Source organism: Capricornis sumatraensis, chromosome 20, assembly GCF_032405125.1.
Source record: "Capricornis sumatraensis isolate serow.1 chromosome 20, serow.2, whole genome shotgun sequence".
NCBI lineage: Eukaryota > Metazoa > Chordata > Mammalia > Artiodactyla > Bovidae > Capricornis > Capricornis sumatraensis.
The window spans coordinates 58741367-58760827 of NC_091088.1; the positions used below are offsets into that span (position 1 = coordinate 58741367).

The 19461-nt window shown below is 56.3% G+C and overlaps 2 protein-coding genes across 2 annotated transcripts; both read right to left on the reverse strand.

The window, feature by feature from the left end:
• Positions 1–7233: 7233 nt before the first annotated feature.
• Positions 7234–9530, reverse strand: IRF2BP1 (interferon regulatory factor 2 binding protein 1). Its single transcript, XM_068992366.1, has one exon. It carries the CDS (start codon positions 9356–9358, stop codon positions 7604–7606), a length of 1755 nt encoding a protein of 584 aa, XP_068848467.1. The 5' UTR covers positions 9359–9530; the 3' UTR covers positions 7234–7603.
• A 3007-nt stretch (positions 9531–12537) lies between these two features.
• On the reverse strand, positions 12538–19461 carry MYPOP (Myb related transcription factor, partner of profilin). The gene is made up of 2 exons (XM_068993272.1): positions 18963–19461; positions 12538–13681 (listed from the first exon to the last, which is right to left on the reverse strand). The coding sequence occupies exons 1-2, from the start codon at positions 19459–19461 to the stop codon at positions 12966–12968; spliced, it is 1215 nt and encodes a 404-aa protein (XP_068849373.1). The 3' UTR covers positions 12538–12965.

The window sequence follows — 19461 nt, forward strand, 5'->3', positions numbered from 1 at the left end:
CAGCAGGCGGAGGTGACTCTGAAGTGACCAAGGCCATCTCCCTGCCCCCACCCTCTCGACACATGCCTCTAGCACTGAGGTTCAGAGAGCCCTGGGACTGCTCAATTTTTGGTGAAGCTGGAGAGGAGGAGGAGGAGGGACAAATGAGGTGCCAACTGAAGGAGGCTGTGTGTGTGTGTGTGCACGCGTCCGTGCGCCTGTGCCTCTGTGGGTCATAGGGTATCGCTACAGCCATTGAGGTCCCCGTGGTCTGCTATGGGTGTTATCTGTGGCTTGTATCCCTTAACTGTGTTAGTTTCTACGTCCATCTTCCGTGTGCTTCCTGGAGATGTCTCAGGATATCAGACTTCTGTGTGTCTGCCTTGTGCTTTGTGTGTGTGGTTCTCTTACACACCTGTCCCTGGGACCCTCTGGGTCTCACACTTGGATGTGTGTCTCCGTATGTCCCTTTGTCTACTTGCCTGCTCCCTCAGAGAGTCTACCTACGCCTTCATTGGCGTTGTGGGTCATTGTGCATTTCATGTGTACTTCCGTGAGTCAGCATCTGTCTGTATGTCTTCCAAAGAGTTATGTCTGTGACTTATGCCTGGCTTTGCCACATCCCTGTCACTGTTGTGGCTGTGTGTGAGTGTATATTGGCTGGCTCTAGTGTGTCTCTGTCTCTTTCACGTGCAGGTGTGGGGGAAAGGAGCTGACCCTTCCTTTGGGCGCTGGGGGGCTTCTGGGGGCCTCTGGGTTTGGGGTCTCGGGACTTCTATTTGTCCAGGTCTCTGAGTCTGCCTAGGCTCTGAGTCTGGTATCTGTGGCTCCAGTGTTGCCGAGGGCATGGCTCTCTGGGAAACACAGGTGTGGTCTTCACGGCCCTTATTTCACAGGGTGGAAACTGAGGCCCAGAATGGGAAAGGCCGGGGCCGAGGTCATGCTGCCAGGCTGGCTGGAGCAGGTGTCTTTTCCTTAGTTTGTATTTGCTTTTCATGGCCGTTGGCTCTGTAGCCACTCATTCATTTAGTCAGTCCATTCAAAGACCAAAAGCTATTTCTGTGTGTGTGTGTGTGTGTGTGTGTATGAGCAGGTGACAGACAGTTGGAGGACAGAAGGGAGAGGGGTGTTTCTCCCACTTCCTGTGTGTCCATCTGTCTGTCCCCTAGTGTCATCTATGTCCCTACTTGTCTCTGTCTTAATCTCTGTCCTTTGGTTTGTGGGCAGCTCGCACATCCTCTGTACATCTGTCTCTCGAACATTCTGCCTTGCTCTCTCTCTCTCTCATCCTCTCCATTCCTCTGAGTCTGTCCCTCCCTCCCTCTCTGAATGCTCCCTCCTTCCCTTGGGGCTCTAAGTCTTCCTCTCTTGGGGTCTGCCTCCCTCCACTCCCTTGGTTCTCCGGCTTCTCTCCTCCTCCTCCTTTGGCCTCCCTCTCCCGGCTCCCTGAGTTTCCGCCTCTACCTGCCACCTCGCAGGCCAGGCCCTCTATTTCTGTCACCATGCCCGCCCTGCCGGCTGCGTGTCACCCCCCCGCCCCCTGCCGTGCTGGCTCCCCGTCAGCCGTCCCACCAGCCTCGCTGTCCTGGGCAGGCTGGGGAATTCCTCCCGGTTCCTGGAAAAAACAACTGGTGCCGAGAGAAAGGCCCTCAGTCTCCCCTGGTGCCCGCCCCCCTCCCTCGGGCCTGGGGGTCTCTCCCAGAGTCGGCCGGCCCGAGGCAGGAAGCCCTGCGGTTTCTGGCTTCTCCCAGGCGGCCTCCGGATCTGGCCCCCGCCCCCCGGCCAACAGCCCAAATATTATTCCGCAGGAGGAGTCGGTGGCGGCCGGAGGAGGCCCAGGCTGAAAGAGGCTTTCAGGGCGGCCAGGCCTGGGGCTTCCTGTCCCCAGGCTCAGGCCTCAGGCCGCCCCAGTGGGGACCTCAGGTGGCCGGAGGGGCGGGTGTTGTTGTAGGGTCCTGGGGGGAGGGTGGGGCCATCCGTCAGGGTGTCTGGTGGCCACTGGCTCGGCTGGCGTGGGCAGGTGTGACCCCCACCCCAGGGACAGCCGGCGGGCGGCCAGTATGGAAAAGTACCACGGTCACACATGGGACACATGGGCAGACATGAAGGCGCTGGGGGTCAGGGATGGAGGGACAGCACGGGGACACGGAGAAGCCTGGGCTGGGACAGATGGACCTGGGCATGGCTTGTAGCTGTGGGTGACGTGGTCCAAGGGAGGAGCCCGTGGGTGGGGAAACAGGGCAAGGCAGGGTCCCTGCTGTAAGCAGAGAGCCACCTGCCTCAGAAAACGTGAGATGATGATGGCGAAGAAGGAAGGAAATGGAACAATAACAACAGTTACTAAGGCGCACCACGAGTCTGGCATCGTGGAAGCACCTGACAGTTAATGGAGCCAGTCCTTCCCACCACCCATTTTATTGCTGGGGAAACTGAGGCATGAAGAAGTAAGTTGTCCAAGGTCACACAGGTGGTGAGTGGGGAGCTAGAACTTGAACCCAGGCCCAGAGCCAGAGCCCTAAATCAGGGCGCTGTTCTAGAGGGGTAAGAGCAGCACAGCGGGGCCCTGGGGTCCCGAGCCCTCCCCCGTGCTCAGCCCCGCTCACACCCCGCAGCCGGACGCCGAGGGGCACCCCAGAAGCCAGCAGTCCGGGAGTCAGTGTCAGCGTGTCCCTTGATGTCAGCGTGTCGCTGTCATGGCATTTGCAGGCTTCCGTGTGACTCCGTGATCTGCGTGGTCAGTGTGTGAGCGTGTGTGGTGTGCGCCCGTGTGTCTCGGCATCAGCGTCTTGTTGCTGGGTTTCCGTGGGTGTTTGTGTCGCGGTGTCTGCACGCATGTCCCCGCGCTGCCGTTGTCTGCAGCGTGTCTGACTGTGTCCTCGGTCTCTGTGTTTTGTCGCCGCATCTAAGCTCAACACCGTGTTTGCCTGCTGCTGTGTCCCGGTGTCTGTCACCGTGTCTATTACAGCGTGTCTCTGTCACTGGCTTCTGTGGGTCTGTTTATGTCTCGGACGCTCTGGGTCTGCCTATATCTGTCCCTGTGTGTCACTGTGTCTGTCCCCCTATGTGTCACCATCTACCCAGGTGTCCCGTGTGTTTTACTCACCGTCCAGGCCACAGGTGGGCGTGTCAGGCCCACTGGTGCCCAGAGCTGCGGCCCAGCCCATCCCACCCTCGCCCTGCCATGGGCCAGGCTGGGCGCCTGTTTGCAATGCCTGCCCCAGGTAAACACCAAGATCCGGAACGCAAGGGCCACCTCCCTCACCTCCGCTCCCTGCCCCTTAGCCTGCCCTGGACTGGGCTGGCCCAGAGCCCCACAGGCGGCACCCCTAAACTGGAGATGTGCCCTGACCCTTCCCCCACCCACGGTCCCCCACCTTCCCAAGCCCCCAGCCTTGGCCTTTGCCTGCCTGCCTGCCTGCTTCTTGTCGCTCCCTGGCTGTCTGCTGGCTTCTCTGCTTCTTTCTGTCCCCACTTCGTCTCACCTGCATTTCTCTGTGGTTCATTCTCTGGAATGACCCTTGTCTTCATTCTGTCCCATCTACTTCGGACTCTTTCTGTCTTTTCTCAGGGAAATCTGATTTCTCTCCTTTCCTGGTCTGTCTCTGAGCCCACCGACTCTCTCTGCCACCTGGTTTTTAACTCGGGGCCACGATCTGCCAGTCTCTTCCTGTTTCTCTCGAACCTTGTAAGCCCCCCTCACCTGGAACCGCTCAGTCTTTCTTGGTCACTGTCTCTGAGGCCCCAGACCCCACAGGAGCAGACCTTTCCCAGGGGCCTTGGGGGGGACTGTGTGGCCCCCAGCCTCCCACCCCAGCCCACTGGTAGATATATATATATAAAGGTATATGTACATATTATTTATATCTGTACCCAGGGGCAGGAGGGGCAGACACTGGGGCCTTTGTGTAGCCGCTGCCCGCTGCCTGCCCGCCCGCCCGCCACTCCTCTCTCTTCGTCCCTGCGCCCGCCCGCCCTTACTCCCCCCGCATAGAAAGGTTCCTGTGGGGCCTGCCAGCTTCCTCTGCCTGAGGTGTGAGTGGGCACGCCACAGGGCAAGGCGGGCAGGGGTGACTGGGGGATTTTTCCAGCTCCTGGTAAGGTTTCCGGGTGGGGAGGCCTCTGGAAGGAATGGGACTTCTCAGCTGGGCTGTCGTCTGTCTGTCTGTGTCTGTCTGTCTGCTGTCCCTGGGCATCCTGGGTCCTTAACCTGGCTTCTCTCTGGGAGTTTGTCCATCCAGCTAATGTCATTCTGACTCTTTTCTCTGTCAAGCTGCCTGATTCCCTCCTGCACACACTGTCTCTGGGCGTATCTACTAGGCCCTCTGTTGAGCCCTGGACACAGAGCTGAACAGGATGCTGTCCATCTCAGCTGATTCTTTGCTTTGTCTGTCTCATTTGCTTCATCTCTTCTCTCAGGGCTTGAAACCCTCTACTTGTTCCCATTAAAAGAAAATCCAAAGTCCTTCCTGTGGACCACAGGACCCTCAATGTGCCCCTACGATCCCGCTGACCTCAGTTGTATGTCTCTCCCTGTTGCCAGAGCTGCACTGACTGCCTGGCTGCTTCTGGAGCGAACCACGCAGGTGCCCACCTCGGGGCCTTTGCACATGCTATTCTCCCAGAGTGTTCCTGGCTTGCTCCCTCACCTCCTTTAGTGTTTAGTGTCATCTTAGGAAGCCCTGCCTCCCCTTTTAAAATACCAATCTCTGGCACTTCCCTGGAGGTCCAGTGGTTAGGACTCTGCACCTCCACCACAAGGAGCGTGAGTTTGATCCCTGGTCGGGAGCTGAGATCCACATTTTATGGGTCTGTATCTCCCACCTGAATGTCAGCTGCATGAGAACAGAGATGGCTTTCTGTTCCCTGCTGTATCCCCAGCACCTACAGCAGGGCTGGTCACACAGTGGGTGCTGAATAAACATTTCTTGAAGGGAAGAAATCCATTAATCTATCCATCCTTTAAACAGCCAGTGCTGGGCAAGACTGGGAATTCGGTGGAACTGAGACAGCCTTGATTCTGCCCTTATGGGGCTTGCAGTGCAGTTCTATTAAGATTTAGAATGCTCAAGGCTGGGATAGGGGAGCAGGAACCCAGAAATGGCACCTAACACAGACTGAGAGTCAAGGAGGGCTTCCTGGAGGACATGTCAGCAGAGTTAAGACCTGGAAGGTGAGGGCTGAGCCAGGTCTTAATATAGGGACCAAGTGACTGAAAGACCCAGCCCTGCCCTTCTTATGTATTAACTCTTTAGTTCAAACCTGTTCCTTTTCCTGATTTCACAGCCTCCCCGCTCCCGCTCCCCTCTTTATCATCCTCTTTTTGACTCTCAGTCTCTTCTCTCTCCTTTCCCTCTTGTTGGGATTTCCTCAGTGTATCTCAGCCTCTCTTAACCAGCTGGGATATTTCTCTTCTCTGAATGTTTGTCTGTCTCTGTTTCTACACCTCCCTCATCTCTGAGGGCCTCTCATTGATCTCTCCTTTTTTCCTCTCTGGGTCTCTGTCTTCTCTCAATGAGCCAGTCTCTACAGCTCCTTCATCACCTCTGTGGCCTCCATCTTTCCCTCGGTCTCTCTCTGTGTCCCTGTCTCTCCTTTCATGAAGCCTCTTCATCCACTCACTGATCCCCAAATCACTCCAGAGCCTTTTGGCTCTGGCCCCACCCTGGCCCTGAATGAAGAGGGGCTGATCCAGCCCCCCACACCCACGCAGTTCAGGCTGTCTGCTCTGTTAATAGTTAACCCAACCTCTATCTAGAATACACACTGGCCAGGCTGGGGGTGACTCCCCTGCCCCCCACCCACCCACCAGCTGTTCTTAAAGGACCCGGTGTCCTCCACAGGTCTTTAGCCCCTAGTGGGGCATAGTGCCCTGGCGTCTGGAGTCCTCTTAACTCTGAGGCTGGGGGCAGGGGGAGCCACTCAATACTTGGGTCTGCAGAGCTGGGTCAGGGGAGGCCACAGATTGCCCAGGAGGGGTGCTCAGGCTTGGAGCTCCATCCAGCGTCTCCCTTGCCCCACGCTTATCGCCTTGGTGTATTTAATCAGGGGTGGTTTTCCCAGCCCTGCCCAGAGCCCAGGCTGGCAGTGCCAGGGGTGACAGAACACCTGAGACCTGGTGCCTGGGGGGAGGGAGGGGACCCCTCAGACCAAGAACTGAGGGTGCTCCAGCTACAGAGGACCAGGCCCCAGGGTCCCTAATATTTGGGAGCTGGGACTTGTGGGTGAGACACCTGGGTAACCAAGATGGGTCTGGACGTTAAGGCCTTCCAGAGTTGGGTGATATAACAGCTGGGTTCCTGACACCTGGGGCAACCTAGGGCCTCACAGCCGTCTGACAGGGCTGTGAGGGGGGGGTGGGGGTGGGCAGGACAGTCACTCCCCATCTCTCTGGCCATCTGCTGGCCTTTGCACCCCGCTTTCCCCCCTTCCCGGAATCTTCACGTCAGGGTCGCGCGAGGGGCGGGGGGTGGGGTAGGGAAGGCCGCTGGGGTGGAGGTTGGGCTCTTGGGGCCGCCCCCTCCCTTTAACCCCTGCTTTTCTGCAGCCCGCTCAGGCCCCTCCCCCTGACGCCAGCGAGCAGGAAGTCCTGGTTAATAATCAGCCGGCCAGGACAGGTGCGGGACAAGGCCGCACACATCAGAGATGACCGCGGGGGGAGTGCCTTCCACCCGGCCAGTCACGGTGTTTCAGGGAGGCCGCCCTTGAGGCTGATCTCGAGATGGGCGTGCAGTTCAGGGCACCAGCAGGCGAGCAGCAGTCACCGTCTTCCCAGGGACCCTGTTTAGTGCACTTCAGGAGGTAAATGTCCTCGCGCAGTTCCCCCTAGCAATCTGGCCTAATTTTCTCCCTATCCAGCAAGAACTCACAGCTCGTCCCTTCTGGGAAGCCTCTTTCCACTCCCCCTCGGGGGCACTGTGTCCTCTACCTTCCGGGGATGGGCCAGACGGGAAACCTAATTCTCGAGCTTGGCTGTGGCTACCATTCAAGAGCCATCCCCTTCCCCCGCCCGGCTCCCCGCGTGAGCCTTAGTTCTGGCATCTGGAAAACGGGCTGATGACTAGAAGGCTCGGCCAGCCTTTGTAAAAACAGCCGGTGAGCCCACCTGAGTGAAGGGCGCCACCTGGAGGCTACAACGCGATGTCCTCTCCCTTGCAGGTTCAGTTTAGTCCCAAAGGGGGCGCAGCATCGCACACAACTAAGGGACCAAGAAGGAAAAAACCCATCTTTCGGTTTATTGAAGGGGGGAAAGGGGGTAAGATGGGGGGGGGGGCAATAAAATGCTTTTGCTTCATTTATAAAGAGCGAGATTTCAGGAGGCCCCTTCTCAAGGGGGAGGGGGCCACCTCTCCCTCAACTACAAGCAGCAGCAAAGCCAAGCCAAGGAGGGGAGAGGGAAACCAGAGGGGTCAGGGGACCCCAAACACCCCCTCGGACAGCTTTCTCCCCCCACCCTCAATGCATCTACCCCAGGGGACCCATCTGGGATAAGGAAGTGGGTATGTACACAGGTGAGGGAGGCACAGGCCTGGGTAGGGGAGGGAATAATTTATCCGCAGCAGCGGTGGGTGGCAAGGGGTGGAGGGGGCCGGGGGTGGATAGGCAGTGGACTGGTGGCAGTGGTGGCCTAGGGGTCCCGTTCTTTCTTAACCTTGATGTCTCCAGCAAGGATGGTGGCGATCTCTCCCTGCATGAAGGCCCAGGGGACAGAGGAGCCCACTAGCGGGCACTTGTCTCCGCTGGGGCAGTACACCTCTCCAGCAGGGCCCTGAGCCTTGATGAACTCGCGGGAGCAGGGAAAACAAAACTTATGTCCGGGCACTGAGGGGCACTGGACGAAGTGGGTGTCTTCCAGACGCTCCCGGCAGAGGGTGCAGCACAGGGGGGCCCCAGGGGTCGCCCCAGTGCCACTACCACCCCCGCTAACAGCTTCCGCCCCTGCTGTGGGGCTCACTTCTGCCTCACCGTTGCGGGCCACTAGACGATGCTGGGCTGGAGGTGGGGCCGTGGAGGAGGCGGCGGGGCTGGCACCCCCGGCGCGCACAGGGCCCCCACTTCCGGCAGGGTCCTTGGGGGAGTGGCCCAGGGCCTCGGCTACGTTCTTCAGGGCGGCGATGGGGGAGGGCACACCAGGGGTATCAGCGGAGAATGGGCCACCGGGTGCCACCCAGTGCCGCTGCTGCTGCTCCTCTGTGGTCATCTTCCCAGCTGCCTCGCCCTCGGGCTCAGGGGAGGCCTTGCGACGGCGTGGAGTGGGAGCCAGATTCCGGGATGGGGCTCGTGGGGGAGGGCCGCAGAGGGCTGCAGGGGCCGGCTCTGGATACTGCTGGGGCAGGGCCTCGGCGGGTGCTGGCTCGCGGAAGCTGCGGACCCCATCCGTGAGCAGCTCTCCCAGCTGGCGCCATTCCCCAGAGCCGTGCCGGCGTTCATATTCGAGGTACTTGAAGCCTGATGAGGCCAGCGCCTTGCCCGGCTCGCGCAGAGCATCATGAAACATCTGGCGAGCGACTGCCAGGACTCCCGCGTACACGTTGCCAGAACCACAGGGGTATTCGGTGAAGAGCTTCAGCTCGAACTCGTAGCCTGGCGGGCGGGCAGTAGCATCGAAGGCGAACACACGTCCCACCAGCCCGTGATCCTTCTTGAAACGGACATTGAAAGGGGCGCAGGCGGACAGCGCCAGCAGTTGTTCCCGCACGGCTTTGGGGCGCCCGTGCCATTCCTCTGCCCGGCCCCTCATGGCCTCGTTCAGTTCTGCCAGACAGTCCGCATTCCTCTGTTGCTTCTCCTTCTCGAAATCGGAGCCAAAAGCTGGACGGGCAGGACTCAAGCCGGGTGCCAGCGTCAGGCCTCGGCTTCCCAGGCCAGACACCGCAGCTGCTAGCAGCCCGGGGGGCACCAAGCCGGGCATGGAGCCAAGCAGGGCCCTTCGCGCCCCCTCCGCCACAGCCTCTTCACGGCCCAGTCCATTGGCCAGGCGGGACCCCAGAGTGTACTCCAGGGCGGGCGAGGGCAGGGGGAGGCGGCCCGACGATGTGGCCCTGTCATAGCGGTCCTGGCCGGAGACAGCGCCGCCTGTCCCCGACGGCTGGGGCTGGGCCTGTGGAGGCGGCAACTGAGGGCCCTGTGCGGCGGCGGCAGCCAGGTCCTTAGTGGCCGGGTGTTTGAGGGCTGGGGGCCCCGGAGAACGGCCCTCGGGGAGCACGTGGCTGCGCTTGAGCTGGCGGGCGGCATCAATGAGCAGCTCGATGCGATCCGCGCCCTCGAAGTTCACGCATCCGCGGCACACGGCTTCACTGAAGTCCCACACCATGGCCCACGGCATCTTGGGCAGGTCGCACAGGTAGCACCACTGGCGGCGGGACGCCTGCACGGACGCCATAGCCCCCGCACGCGCCCGTTCGGGCTCTCGCCTTCCACCCGCCGCCGCCGCCGTTCAATCCGCGCCGCCGCCGTTTGACTCGCGTCCCCGGGACCGCGCGAGCCACGGCCAGGCCTTTCGCTCGGCCTCCCAGTGGATCCAGGCCCGGCCCCCCTTCCCCGCCCCCTGGGCCCTAAGCCTTTTTCCTCACTCCCGCCTCCTCGAAAAGACTGGCAGAGGCACGTCGGCGCCCCCGCCGGGTCCAGGATCCGGGCCGCGGCGCACAGCTCGGGCCCCGCGATGGGCCGCGGGCGCCGCCGCCTCGGGCTCCCGCCTCTCCCGCCGCCGCAGCCGCCGCCGCCTCTTTCTGCCCCAGAGGCCGCTTCGCAGGGAAAGTTACATAACGCACCGGCAAAGCCTTCTGGGAAACGTAGTCCCGCAGGGGCCTGTTCTTAAAGGGGACCGCAGGCTGCAGGAGGGTTGGGGCTCGCTGCCTCTCCGCTGGCGGAACCGTGATTACTCCTCGCCGCGGGGGAGGGAGTTTGGTCGCTCCAAGCAGCTGGAGACCAAGGTTGGGGGCGAGGACGTGATACGGCTGGTGAGAGCCACCGAGGATTCAGAAATTGCGGGAGGTGGACAGGCATCCGGTTTCTACTCCGACTTGCTGTGCAACTTTAGGCAAGTCTTGCCTTCTCTGAGATTCAGTTCCCCGCCCTTCAAAAGGTGGGCCGGCTACCGGTTCGTGGGACGGGGGCGGAGGGGCCTTAACTGGAAGGTTTCAGGGTAGGGGGCGGACGGGAAGCTGGCGACTCAAGCGTTGGGTAGGGCTGTCCACTTGGCACTTGGTCTTGCCTAGAATCTTGGGTATCAGACTCTTGACTGGGGCAAGCGAAAACCGGAGAGAGGAGAGGACTCAAGGTCTCCGCGTCAGTTGCTTTATCTGCCAAAGGGAGTGGTCGAATGCCCCTAACTTTTCCAGTTCAGCCGGCGCGCTCTGGTCTTCAAAGGGTTACGCTGTCAGTTTCTGCGCACCCCGCCGAACTTCACTACAATTCCCGAAATGCTCCGCGGGGCCGACAAACCGACGCACTTCCGCCGCCTGAGAGGTTGATTGAGGCCTTCACGATTCCCGCTGTCTGTCCACAACCCACCCCCCACCTCAATTTCAGGGGTTTCGGAGCGCCGGGTTGAGAGGAGCTCTCGACCTCGACGGCTCACTAATTTGGAAGGAGAAAATGAGGCCAGAGATAGCAAGAGTTGGAAGTGGGGCATAGTTTCCGTGGAGAGAGAGAACCAGACCTCGTTTTTCCAACCTTGAGTGCTTACTACCTGATAGGCAAAAGCAGGCTTTTGGGACCCTCGTGCTTCCCGGCGATGGAACGCTGCAGGACATGCTTGGAGAAGGGGGCACACTGTGGAGGAGAGACAGGTTTCCAGATTCTAACCTACATCAGCCTCTTTTCTCTAGGCCTGGGTCTGTTGTTCTCCAGTCGCTAAGCCTTGTTTGACTCTTTGGCTACCCCATGGATTGTAGGCCGCCAGGCTGCTCGAAGAAGTAGGCATGAAGACTGGAGTGGGTTGCCATTTCCTTCTCCAGGGAACCTTCCTGACCCAGGCAGGCATCGAACCTACATCTCCTTCATTGGCAGGCAGATTTCTTTACCACTGAGCCACCAGGGAAGCCCGGGTCTCTGTTGTGCTCCAAGTATCGTAATAACTTGCCAGGGTTGCATTCATTAGCAGTTTTCAGACTAATCAGGGAGCGTCTGCTTCCCCTCTCCATCCCGTTGCAGTCATAGCAGGTCTGTTTCTGTTAACCCAAACTTCAGTCTCGATGCACAATTCTGTTTACCCCTGTTATCATTAACATTTTTCTTGAAGTTAACTCCTATGGAAAAAGGCTATTTACTTCTGCCTTATCCTACACGGTATTATGTGCATAATTACAGGTTTTAAGTACTAGGTTCATTTTTACAAAATAAAACTATGTGCATATAAAGCCATTAAAAAGGCCATCTATGTATCATGTAAAATCATCTCTGGGTTATTCTTTAGTAAATATTAGAGTGGGATTCAAGAGTTCCAGCCAGACCGGTGAACTGCATTGGGCCCTGACAAATTTAGGGCAAGCCTCTAAACCTTCTCAGGAAAATATGGAGACTCTGGCTTTTCATTGGGTACCTTCAGGTTAAAATGCACATTGCTATCAATGCTGAACATGGAGCCTGGCATAGAAAAGGAGCACCATAAATGAAAGTTGTTTTTAAGCTCCTGTTACTTCAAAGACAACCTGTGATGGGCAATGCTGAGGATGCTGACTAAGATAGCTCAGGCCTTGCCTTGACAAGGCTCACCTGGAGACAGACATTCAATTTAAATGTACTCAAATGATTGTTTAACTCCCTTTCTTTTATAACTGCTGGGGGAGAAAGGTGTTGGGAAAGGCTTTCCTTGAGGGGGTGATATTTGAGCTGTGACCTGAAGGATGAATAGATGTAGTTGTAGCCAGTAAAGACAGCTAAATCTTTATGCCCATATTACAGATGAGGACAATAAAGGCCGGTAGTTACACAGCTGGCCGGGCAGCACCAGGGCTTGAACCAGGTCTGAGTCCAGGGTGATGGCTATTACCTACTTAGCTACCAGGTTCTGCAGCCAGTTTGGGAGTAGAAAAGAACCAGCTCCCCGACTTCATTAAACTGTAGGGGAAGCAGGCTTTAAATAGATAAAGGCATGTGTTCATTTAGGGACCACAGGATGCTGAGGGAAAATCTAAGCAGCAGACCCATCCTAGTCCAGAAAAAGGAATCCAAGACGTTCTCCTAGAGATCACATTTAGCAGGGGGTGTCTGAAGGATGAAAAAAATAGGGTAAGATTTCAACACAGGACTTGATGACTTTAAGGAAAAAAAAAAGTCTAGAAAACTACCAGCCTCCAACTTCAAGGGGGTGTCACCTGCCCACAGAAAGATGGGGCTGGTATAGGTGGTGCAATTCCAGGCCTGTCTCAGGCAGAGCCCCAAATAATTGTATTAAAAAATAAGTTTATTGATATCTAGTCACCACTGGGGAGAACGGAGCAGGTTAAGCTCTGGAGGTCAGAAACCTGCAGTGGGAGGCAGAAGGCTCAACCTCCATCTCCCCAGTGAGAACTCCACCCCCTCCTCCCTAGGGTACAAACTGCAGTCTCCTCTTCATCCTGATTTGTCTTGCAGCCCCCACCCCCTCCAAAGTCTGGGCTGGGGAGGTGGGTCAGTTCTCTTCAAGTCAAGGCCAGGAGTTGTTGGGGGCAGGGGCGTGGGGTAGTGCAGGTTTCCCTCCGCAACCCCCCATATTATTATGTTATATAATAAATAACATAAAATCCATGGCTTAGAAGTTGGGGTTGGGGGAAGCAGCCAGGCAGACAGCGCTGTACTGGAGAAAGGGCTGGGGGCCCATCCAGGAGGCCTCCCCGCCCTAGAATCAGGCACTAACTAGTACAGGGGGTGGGGTGCGTGTGCCCCTGCAGCAGGGAGCCGGGGTGCAGCTGGGAAGGGAAGGTGCATTGCCCTCCTCCACAGGGCTAAGGTTGGGGAGGAGGTGCAGGCAAAAGGTGCGCAGACAAGCTCGAACCCCATGGCAGATTTCAGGGACATTTCCATCGCCCCCGCCTCTTCCGTGCAGGGAAACTTTTCCTCCTTTTGTGTGGGGGGGAGTCATGGGGTGGGAGAGGGGCAGGGGGTGGCCGGGGGGCCTCCTCCTCGCTCCTCGGGGCAATGATCACCCCCCTGGCTGCCACCACCGCCCCATCCACCACGGCTGCCACCACGGACACCGGCTCTGGGGTGACCTCCACCTTGGGGGAGGGTGGGGGCAAGATGGGCCTGGGGGGCGGGGGTGGGGGCGGGGGCGGGGGCAGAGGTGGGGGCAGTGGGTCAGCAGGCGTTCCCGGCAGAAGGGGCAGCAGGGCACTGAGGGCCTCGCTCAGTTTGGCCAGTCCCTGGCGCAGGGTGCCCGCCAGCTCCCGGATGGCATTGGCAGTCTCCTGCTGAGCCCGCAGGAAGTCCAGGGAGGGGTCTGGGGCCGAGGGTGGAGGCAGCGGAGGGCGTAGGGGGCTGGGGGGTGAGGGTGCCACTTGGGCTTGCTGCAGTGGCTGGGGGGGCGAGGGTGGTGGCGGCGGTGGTGGAGGAGCTGAGGGCGGTGGAGACAAGGCCAGGCGGGGCAACTGGACGGTCTGCAGGGCTGGAGGGGGCGAGGACTCACGCTCCTTAGGTGGCTGGCAGCCCCCTTCCTGGGGATTGCAGGAGGCTCTGGCCCAAGGCTCTGGGCTGCTGGAGCCCCCCTTGCTGTGGGCTGGTGTGTCTGTGGAGAGAGAGATGTAGGTAAGACGAGCGGGACCTGTAACGCTGTCATGATTTTCCCTTTCCACCTCCCACCCAGCCTGGCCCCAAAGTCAGCTTTTGAAAACCTAAGTCGGATCATGCCTTGGAGCAGAAGCCCCAGGACCCAAGGGGGAGAAACAATATATTTAACAATAACCTGGTGGCCGATGCCAGCGTTAATGGAAACTGGGTCTTGGAGGTCTCCTGTTGACCCAGGTAGCTCTGCTCTCATTCAGAGTTAAGAACCAACATTCTAGAAGGCTCTGAACTATCCAGACAGAACCATCTCTGGCCACATCCCTGGATACTGGGGAGAAGAAGGGAGGGGGTAGGAGAGCCTGGAAGAGAGGAGAAGTGGCTGGAGCAGGAAAGGGGGACTTCTGGAGGAATCGGGGGTCTCTCCAACCAGGATGACAGTCTCAGCTCTGGCCTGTGCCAGGTCAACCGCAAGCCTGCGGGGCTCCTCCGCCTCTTCTCACCTGGGATGCCATTCATGCTCATGGACACGAAAAGTCTGCATGCACAGGCTTCCAGATTTCCTGAACCTCTCTCTCCGGCTGTGTATATCCCTCCAATAATCTCGTCCAATAATGCCTCCAACTCGCTTGATCTGAGCTCCTGGTTCTCCCCTATACCTGCTCCTCCCTCAGCCACCCCCATCTCAGATGATGGCAGCTCCATCCTTCTAGCTGCTTGGGATAAAGTAAAGTCACTCTTTCTCTTTCCCAAGACACCACTCGTGTACAAATAACCCTTTGTTCAACATCTGTCTGGCTCCATGACCCCCATCCTGGTCCAACCGCCATCATCTCCCCACCTGGGATTATTCACTGGGCTCCCAGCCCCACCTCCACCCCTGAAGAGTCTGTTCTCCACCAGCAGCCCTCAAGGGTCCAACTAAAATACAGGACAGTTATGCTACAGGAAAGTAGCTACTCACAAAGGACCTCATTATCATTCATTTACATGGAATGTCCAAAATGAACAATCTTATAGAGTCAGAAAGTGGATTAGTGGTTGCCCAGGGCTGGGTAGAGATGGAGGGACATGGCGGGGTTGATGGCTAAGAGGTATAGGGTTCCTTTTTGGAGTGATGAAAGTTTCTAAAATGGACTGTAGGGATGGTTGTGCAAGTCTATGAATATACTAAAAGCCCCTGAATTGTACACTTATTAAATCACTGGGTTGTATGGTCTGAGAATTCTCCCTCAATAAAGGTACAAGTGAGATCTGTCTTTTACCTGCTCAAAACCCTCCTGTGGCTATTTTCTCACAGTAAAAGCAACGTTCTCAGGTCCCCACGATCTGCCTCCATTGCCTCCCTAACCTCACGTCTCACTCCTCTCTCTTGTTCCTTTGGTTCCAGCCACATTGACCTCCGTGTAGGTCCTCATACACTTTTTGTTTAAATTTTGGCCACACTGGGTGGCATGTGGGATCTTAGTTTCCCAACCAGGGATCAAATCCGTGCTCCCTGTGTTGGAAGCATGGAGTCCCAACTACTGGACCACCAGGTAAGTCCCAGATCCTCATACACTGTAGACCCACTCCTGCCCCAGGGCCTTTGCACTTGCTTCTCAGTCAGCCTGGAAAAGATCTTCCCCCAGTCACCTGCCAGGCTCCCTCCCTCACCTCCTTAGGCTTCTGCTCAAACCTGTCTCCTTGGGAAGAACATCCACAACCCTCTGTCTGAAGCAGCTCTGTCCTTTTCTCTCTCCTAACCATCCCTGATTTGTTTTATAGCACTTATCTCCACCTGGCATGGGATCGCTCTGTGTTTGTGGTCTGTCTCCTCCTCCTTATGTCAGCTCCATCAGGCAGGGCTTTGTTTTGTTCACTGCTGTTTACCCAGCGCCTAGAACAATGTCCAGCACAAAATTTTGTCTTTAATGAGAAAACAACCAGGGCTTCCTAGGAGTCAGTACTGACTGGGCACCAGGCCCCAAGTCCTGGTAGCAACCCTCCCACAGCTCCCAGCACCCAAGGGGGACAGTCCAAGACTTTCTCTAGGGCTATAAAGTCTCAGCTTTTGCCCCTTTCTATTCTTCTTCTTTGCCTCAAGCCCAGTGTACACACTGTTCCCTCCACCAGGATCACCACCCCCTCCATCCTCTTAGGCCAGGCAGCCTGGACAGGTGGGAGAGGCTGGCATAGCACCAATAACCAGAGGACATCTTCCTGGCCAGCCCTGAGTGCAGTGGCTAAGTTCTCCTCTTCTGTTATTTCACTGAGTCCTCCCAGCCAGTCACTGGGGTAGGTGCTATCATTATTAGCCCATTTTACAGATGAGCTGACTTGAGGCCCAGAGAAGTGTCACAGAGCTGGTGAATGGGAAAAGAGGGCTTTGAACCTAGGTAGGTTTGAGAGCCTATGCTTTTAACCATCCCTTGGGCCAGTGCTATGGGATCCACGGTGGCAAGTCTTCTTCATAAAGCACATGGGAATTGCAGCCTCTTGGAAATAATATGTGACTCCTAGACTCTTCTAGTCCAGAAAGATCCCCTGGAGGAGGGCATGGCAACCCACTCCACTGTTCTTGGCTGGAGAAGGCCATGGACAGAGGAGCCTGGAGGGTTAGTCCATAGCGTCACAGAGAGTCAGACACGACTTCAGTGACTTAGCACAAGTACAAAAATAACAGAAAGGGGCCCAGCCTTCACGCTCACAGGGCTATGGAAGGACCACTAGGAGAGTTAAAAATCAGACTTATTTGCAACCTTTGGGCCTCAGTTTCCCCACCTGTAAATGGATGCCTGTGAACACAGGACCAAGTAATCCTGTAACAGAACATCTCCCCAAGGGTGGTTATAGATGTTAAGTGAATCACCATGGGTACACGGTGTAGGCCAGTGCCTGGCACACAGTTAAGGTCTCAATGTTGTTATTGTTACTGTTCTTTCATTCAAATATTAGGTCACAAGATAAATGATCCTTATCTGTCCTTCCAGTGTCAGAAAAGATTCCTCAGGCTGCCCCAGGCTCTGCTCCTATGCTTCCGTCAGAGCAGTTCCTCTTTTAAGAGTTTTACACAGTGGGTCATCTCTGTGTGAGATTCTAATCAAGGATACTTTCAGCACATACCTGCCTCAGGGCCTCTGCACCTGCTGTTCCCTCCAGCTGGAGTACTCTTCCTCCAGATATCCACTTGGCCCAGTCTCTATTCAGGTCTCTGCTCAAATTTCACCTCCAGAGAAGCCCTTCCTGACTCCCGTCTACCGCGGCCATCCCCCTCCCATTACTCACTATCCTCTTAACATGCTTTGTCTTACCTCTTTTACCACTTCTTCATGTAACTTGAGGGTTTGCTTTGAGGGTTACTTCTTTGTGGTTTGTCTACCGTGGCTAGCATGTCAGTTTCATACGGAAAGGAAAAATGGTCTTTTTCTCCCTAGTATTCGCAGCACCTACCATGGTGCCTATTGAATGAATGAATGAATGGAGGGGTTGCACAGCTTTTGAAGTAATAAGTGTGCCATCTTTGTGCTGGTTCAATGGGGCCATTTCACAGAAACACTGACGTCTGCTTCATACTGAGGACAAGGGTCCCAAGTGATTGTGTCTTTCTCCTGCTTAAGACACTGTCTGCCTCCCAGATGCCGTCAAGATAAAATCCAAAGTCCTGACCTTTATTTACAAACCATGTGTGATCCAGTTCCTGCACACTCATTAACTCTCAGTCAATATTGTCACTGTTGTGTGTTGTTGTTGTGGGCTTCCCAGGTGGCTCAGCAGTGAAGAATCTGCCTGCAATGCAGGAGCCATGGGTTTGATCCCTGGGTCAGGAAGATTCCCTGGAGAAGGAAATGGTAACCCACTCCAGTGTTCTTGCCTGGGAAATCCCATGGACAGAGGAGCCTGGCAGGCTACAGTCCATGGGGTTGCCAAAGAGCTGGACTTGACTTAGCAACAAACAAACAAAAACAATATACATATACATGTATATATCAGGCCGTCTAGTCCCGAGCATAAGTGAAGTTCACGGACTTAACTTGAGTTGGACACAACCTGTATTCAAGTTCTTACTGCTTACTTGCTGTGTATCTTGGATGAGTGAATGCATCTCTTGAAATTATAATACATGATCCTGAGATCCCTTATTGGATGACGTGTCCCCTCTTTCTCTAAACCCTTCAGTGGCTCCCCACAGTACTTAAGATAAAACTGAACTCCTTATCTCAGCCTAAAGGAACTGCATGGTTTGACCTTTGCTGACCTCTTTGCCTCATCTCAAAAATATGTTCTTTTTTCCTTCCTCTCCTCTCAGAAGGCAACATCTCTCAGTTTCCTAAAGTGGCCAAGCTCTCTTGCCTCCAAACCACTATACATGCTCTTCCTTCTTCAGGAACACTTTTCCAGCTCTTTTTCATCCTTGCTCTATCTCAACTCTGATGCCTCCTACTCCGGGAAGCCCTCCTTGACTGCCCAGGCTGGATCAGGTACCTCCCCCTCCCCACCGCAGAACTCCCAGCACCCAGTCCTGCCTGCTCTGAGTCATCGCCGTCTATGCATGGATCTGTTTCCCCCACCGAACTGTGAGTCCAGAAGGGAAGACCCAAGGATGTCTCAGTCACACCTCTGTCCCCAACCCTCGGGGGCAGTTGCCTGGGGAATAGCTGTAGAAAAAAATCATCATTCAGAGTCAAGGCTGCATGGGAAGTTTTGTACTCCACTCTCCCAGGTTCCTCTACTCTGGGCATGACCTTGGGAAAATTACCAAATCTCTCTGAGTCTTTGATTTACAAAATGGTGAAACAATTCTACTTAACAGTGTTGGTAATTGTATCTGGAACTAACAAGGAGGCAATGTGCTAAGCAATTTACACATATTAGCCCATTTAATTTGCCCAGCAGCCCTGTGAGGTGGGGACAATCTTTTATTCCCATTTCACAGATGCAGAAACTGATGAGCAGTAACTTATCCCAAATGACACAGCTGAGTGGCAAAGTAGTAACTGGAGCCCAAACCGTCTGCCTCCGGAATCACTCCCTGCACTACAATTATAGTGAAAATCGTGGGCGAGCTGATGATCCCAGATGTGATTTCTGGAGCCAGATCTCCTAGGTCTGGGTTCCATTCTCGTCTCTGAGTCACTACACTTTTCTGAACCTCAGTCTCTATAGATGTAAAATGGGGATTATAGCAGCATGCCCTTCACATGGTTGTAGTGAGGAGCTGAAGCGCCATAGAAAGGGCTCGGAACAGCGCCAGACACAAAGTAGAATTCGGTTGCTTTTGCTAAGGTGATGCTGAAGAAACTCACCCGCGCGTCGATCCTCCCTGCGATCCTCAGACAGCACATAGCGTTGCGCGCAGGCACTCGGGGCTGGCGGCTGTGAGGAGGCAGCCGCGGGGGGCTGCTCGGCCCCTGCACTAGCTCCTGACCCCGCTACACCCGGTCCCAGGATGGCAAAAATGGTCTCCTCCTCAGCGGAGAAAGAGTCCTCGGCGGCAGGCCCGGCGCCCTGCGTGGAGTGCGGCACGCGGGCCAGCTTCTCTTTGGTGCGGCGCTTGAAATCGTTCCAGCGCTTCTGCACCTCCTGGCCCGTGCGCTTCCAGCTGGTGATGCCGTTGATCTTGGCGGCGATGCCGTCCCACACTCGCCGCCGCTCGGCCACGCTCACCCGACGGCTCTGAGCGCCGTAGAGCTGCGGGTAGTGGGCGCGCACCTCGCGGATCAGGATCTGGTTCTCTTCGAACGAGAAGCGCGGCTTGCGCAGCCGGGTGGTCTCTTCCGCTTCGCCCGCCGCCGCCGAGGCCAT

Bases quoted from the DNA above. Each gene is read 5' to 3' on its own strand.
- MYPOP (XM_068993272.1), bottom strand. From the start codon at position 19,461: ATGGCCTCGGCGGCGGCGGGCGAAGCGGAAGAGACCACCCGGCTGCGC. The intron at 13,682-18,962 runs GTGAGTTTCTTC...CTCTCTCCACAG, and splicing joins CAGGGAGGATCGACGCGCGG to ACACACCAGCCCACAGCAAG.
- IRF2BP1 (XM_068992366.1), bottom strand. From the start codon at position 9,358: ATGGCGTCCGTGCAGGCGTCCCGCCGCCAGTGGTGCTACCTGTGCGAC.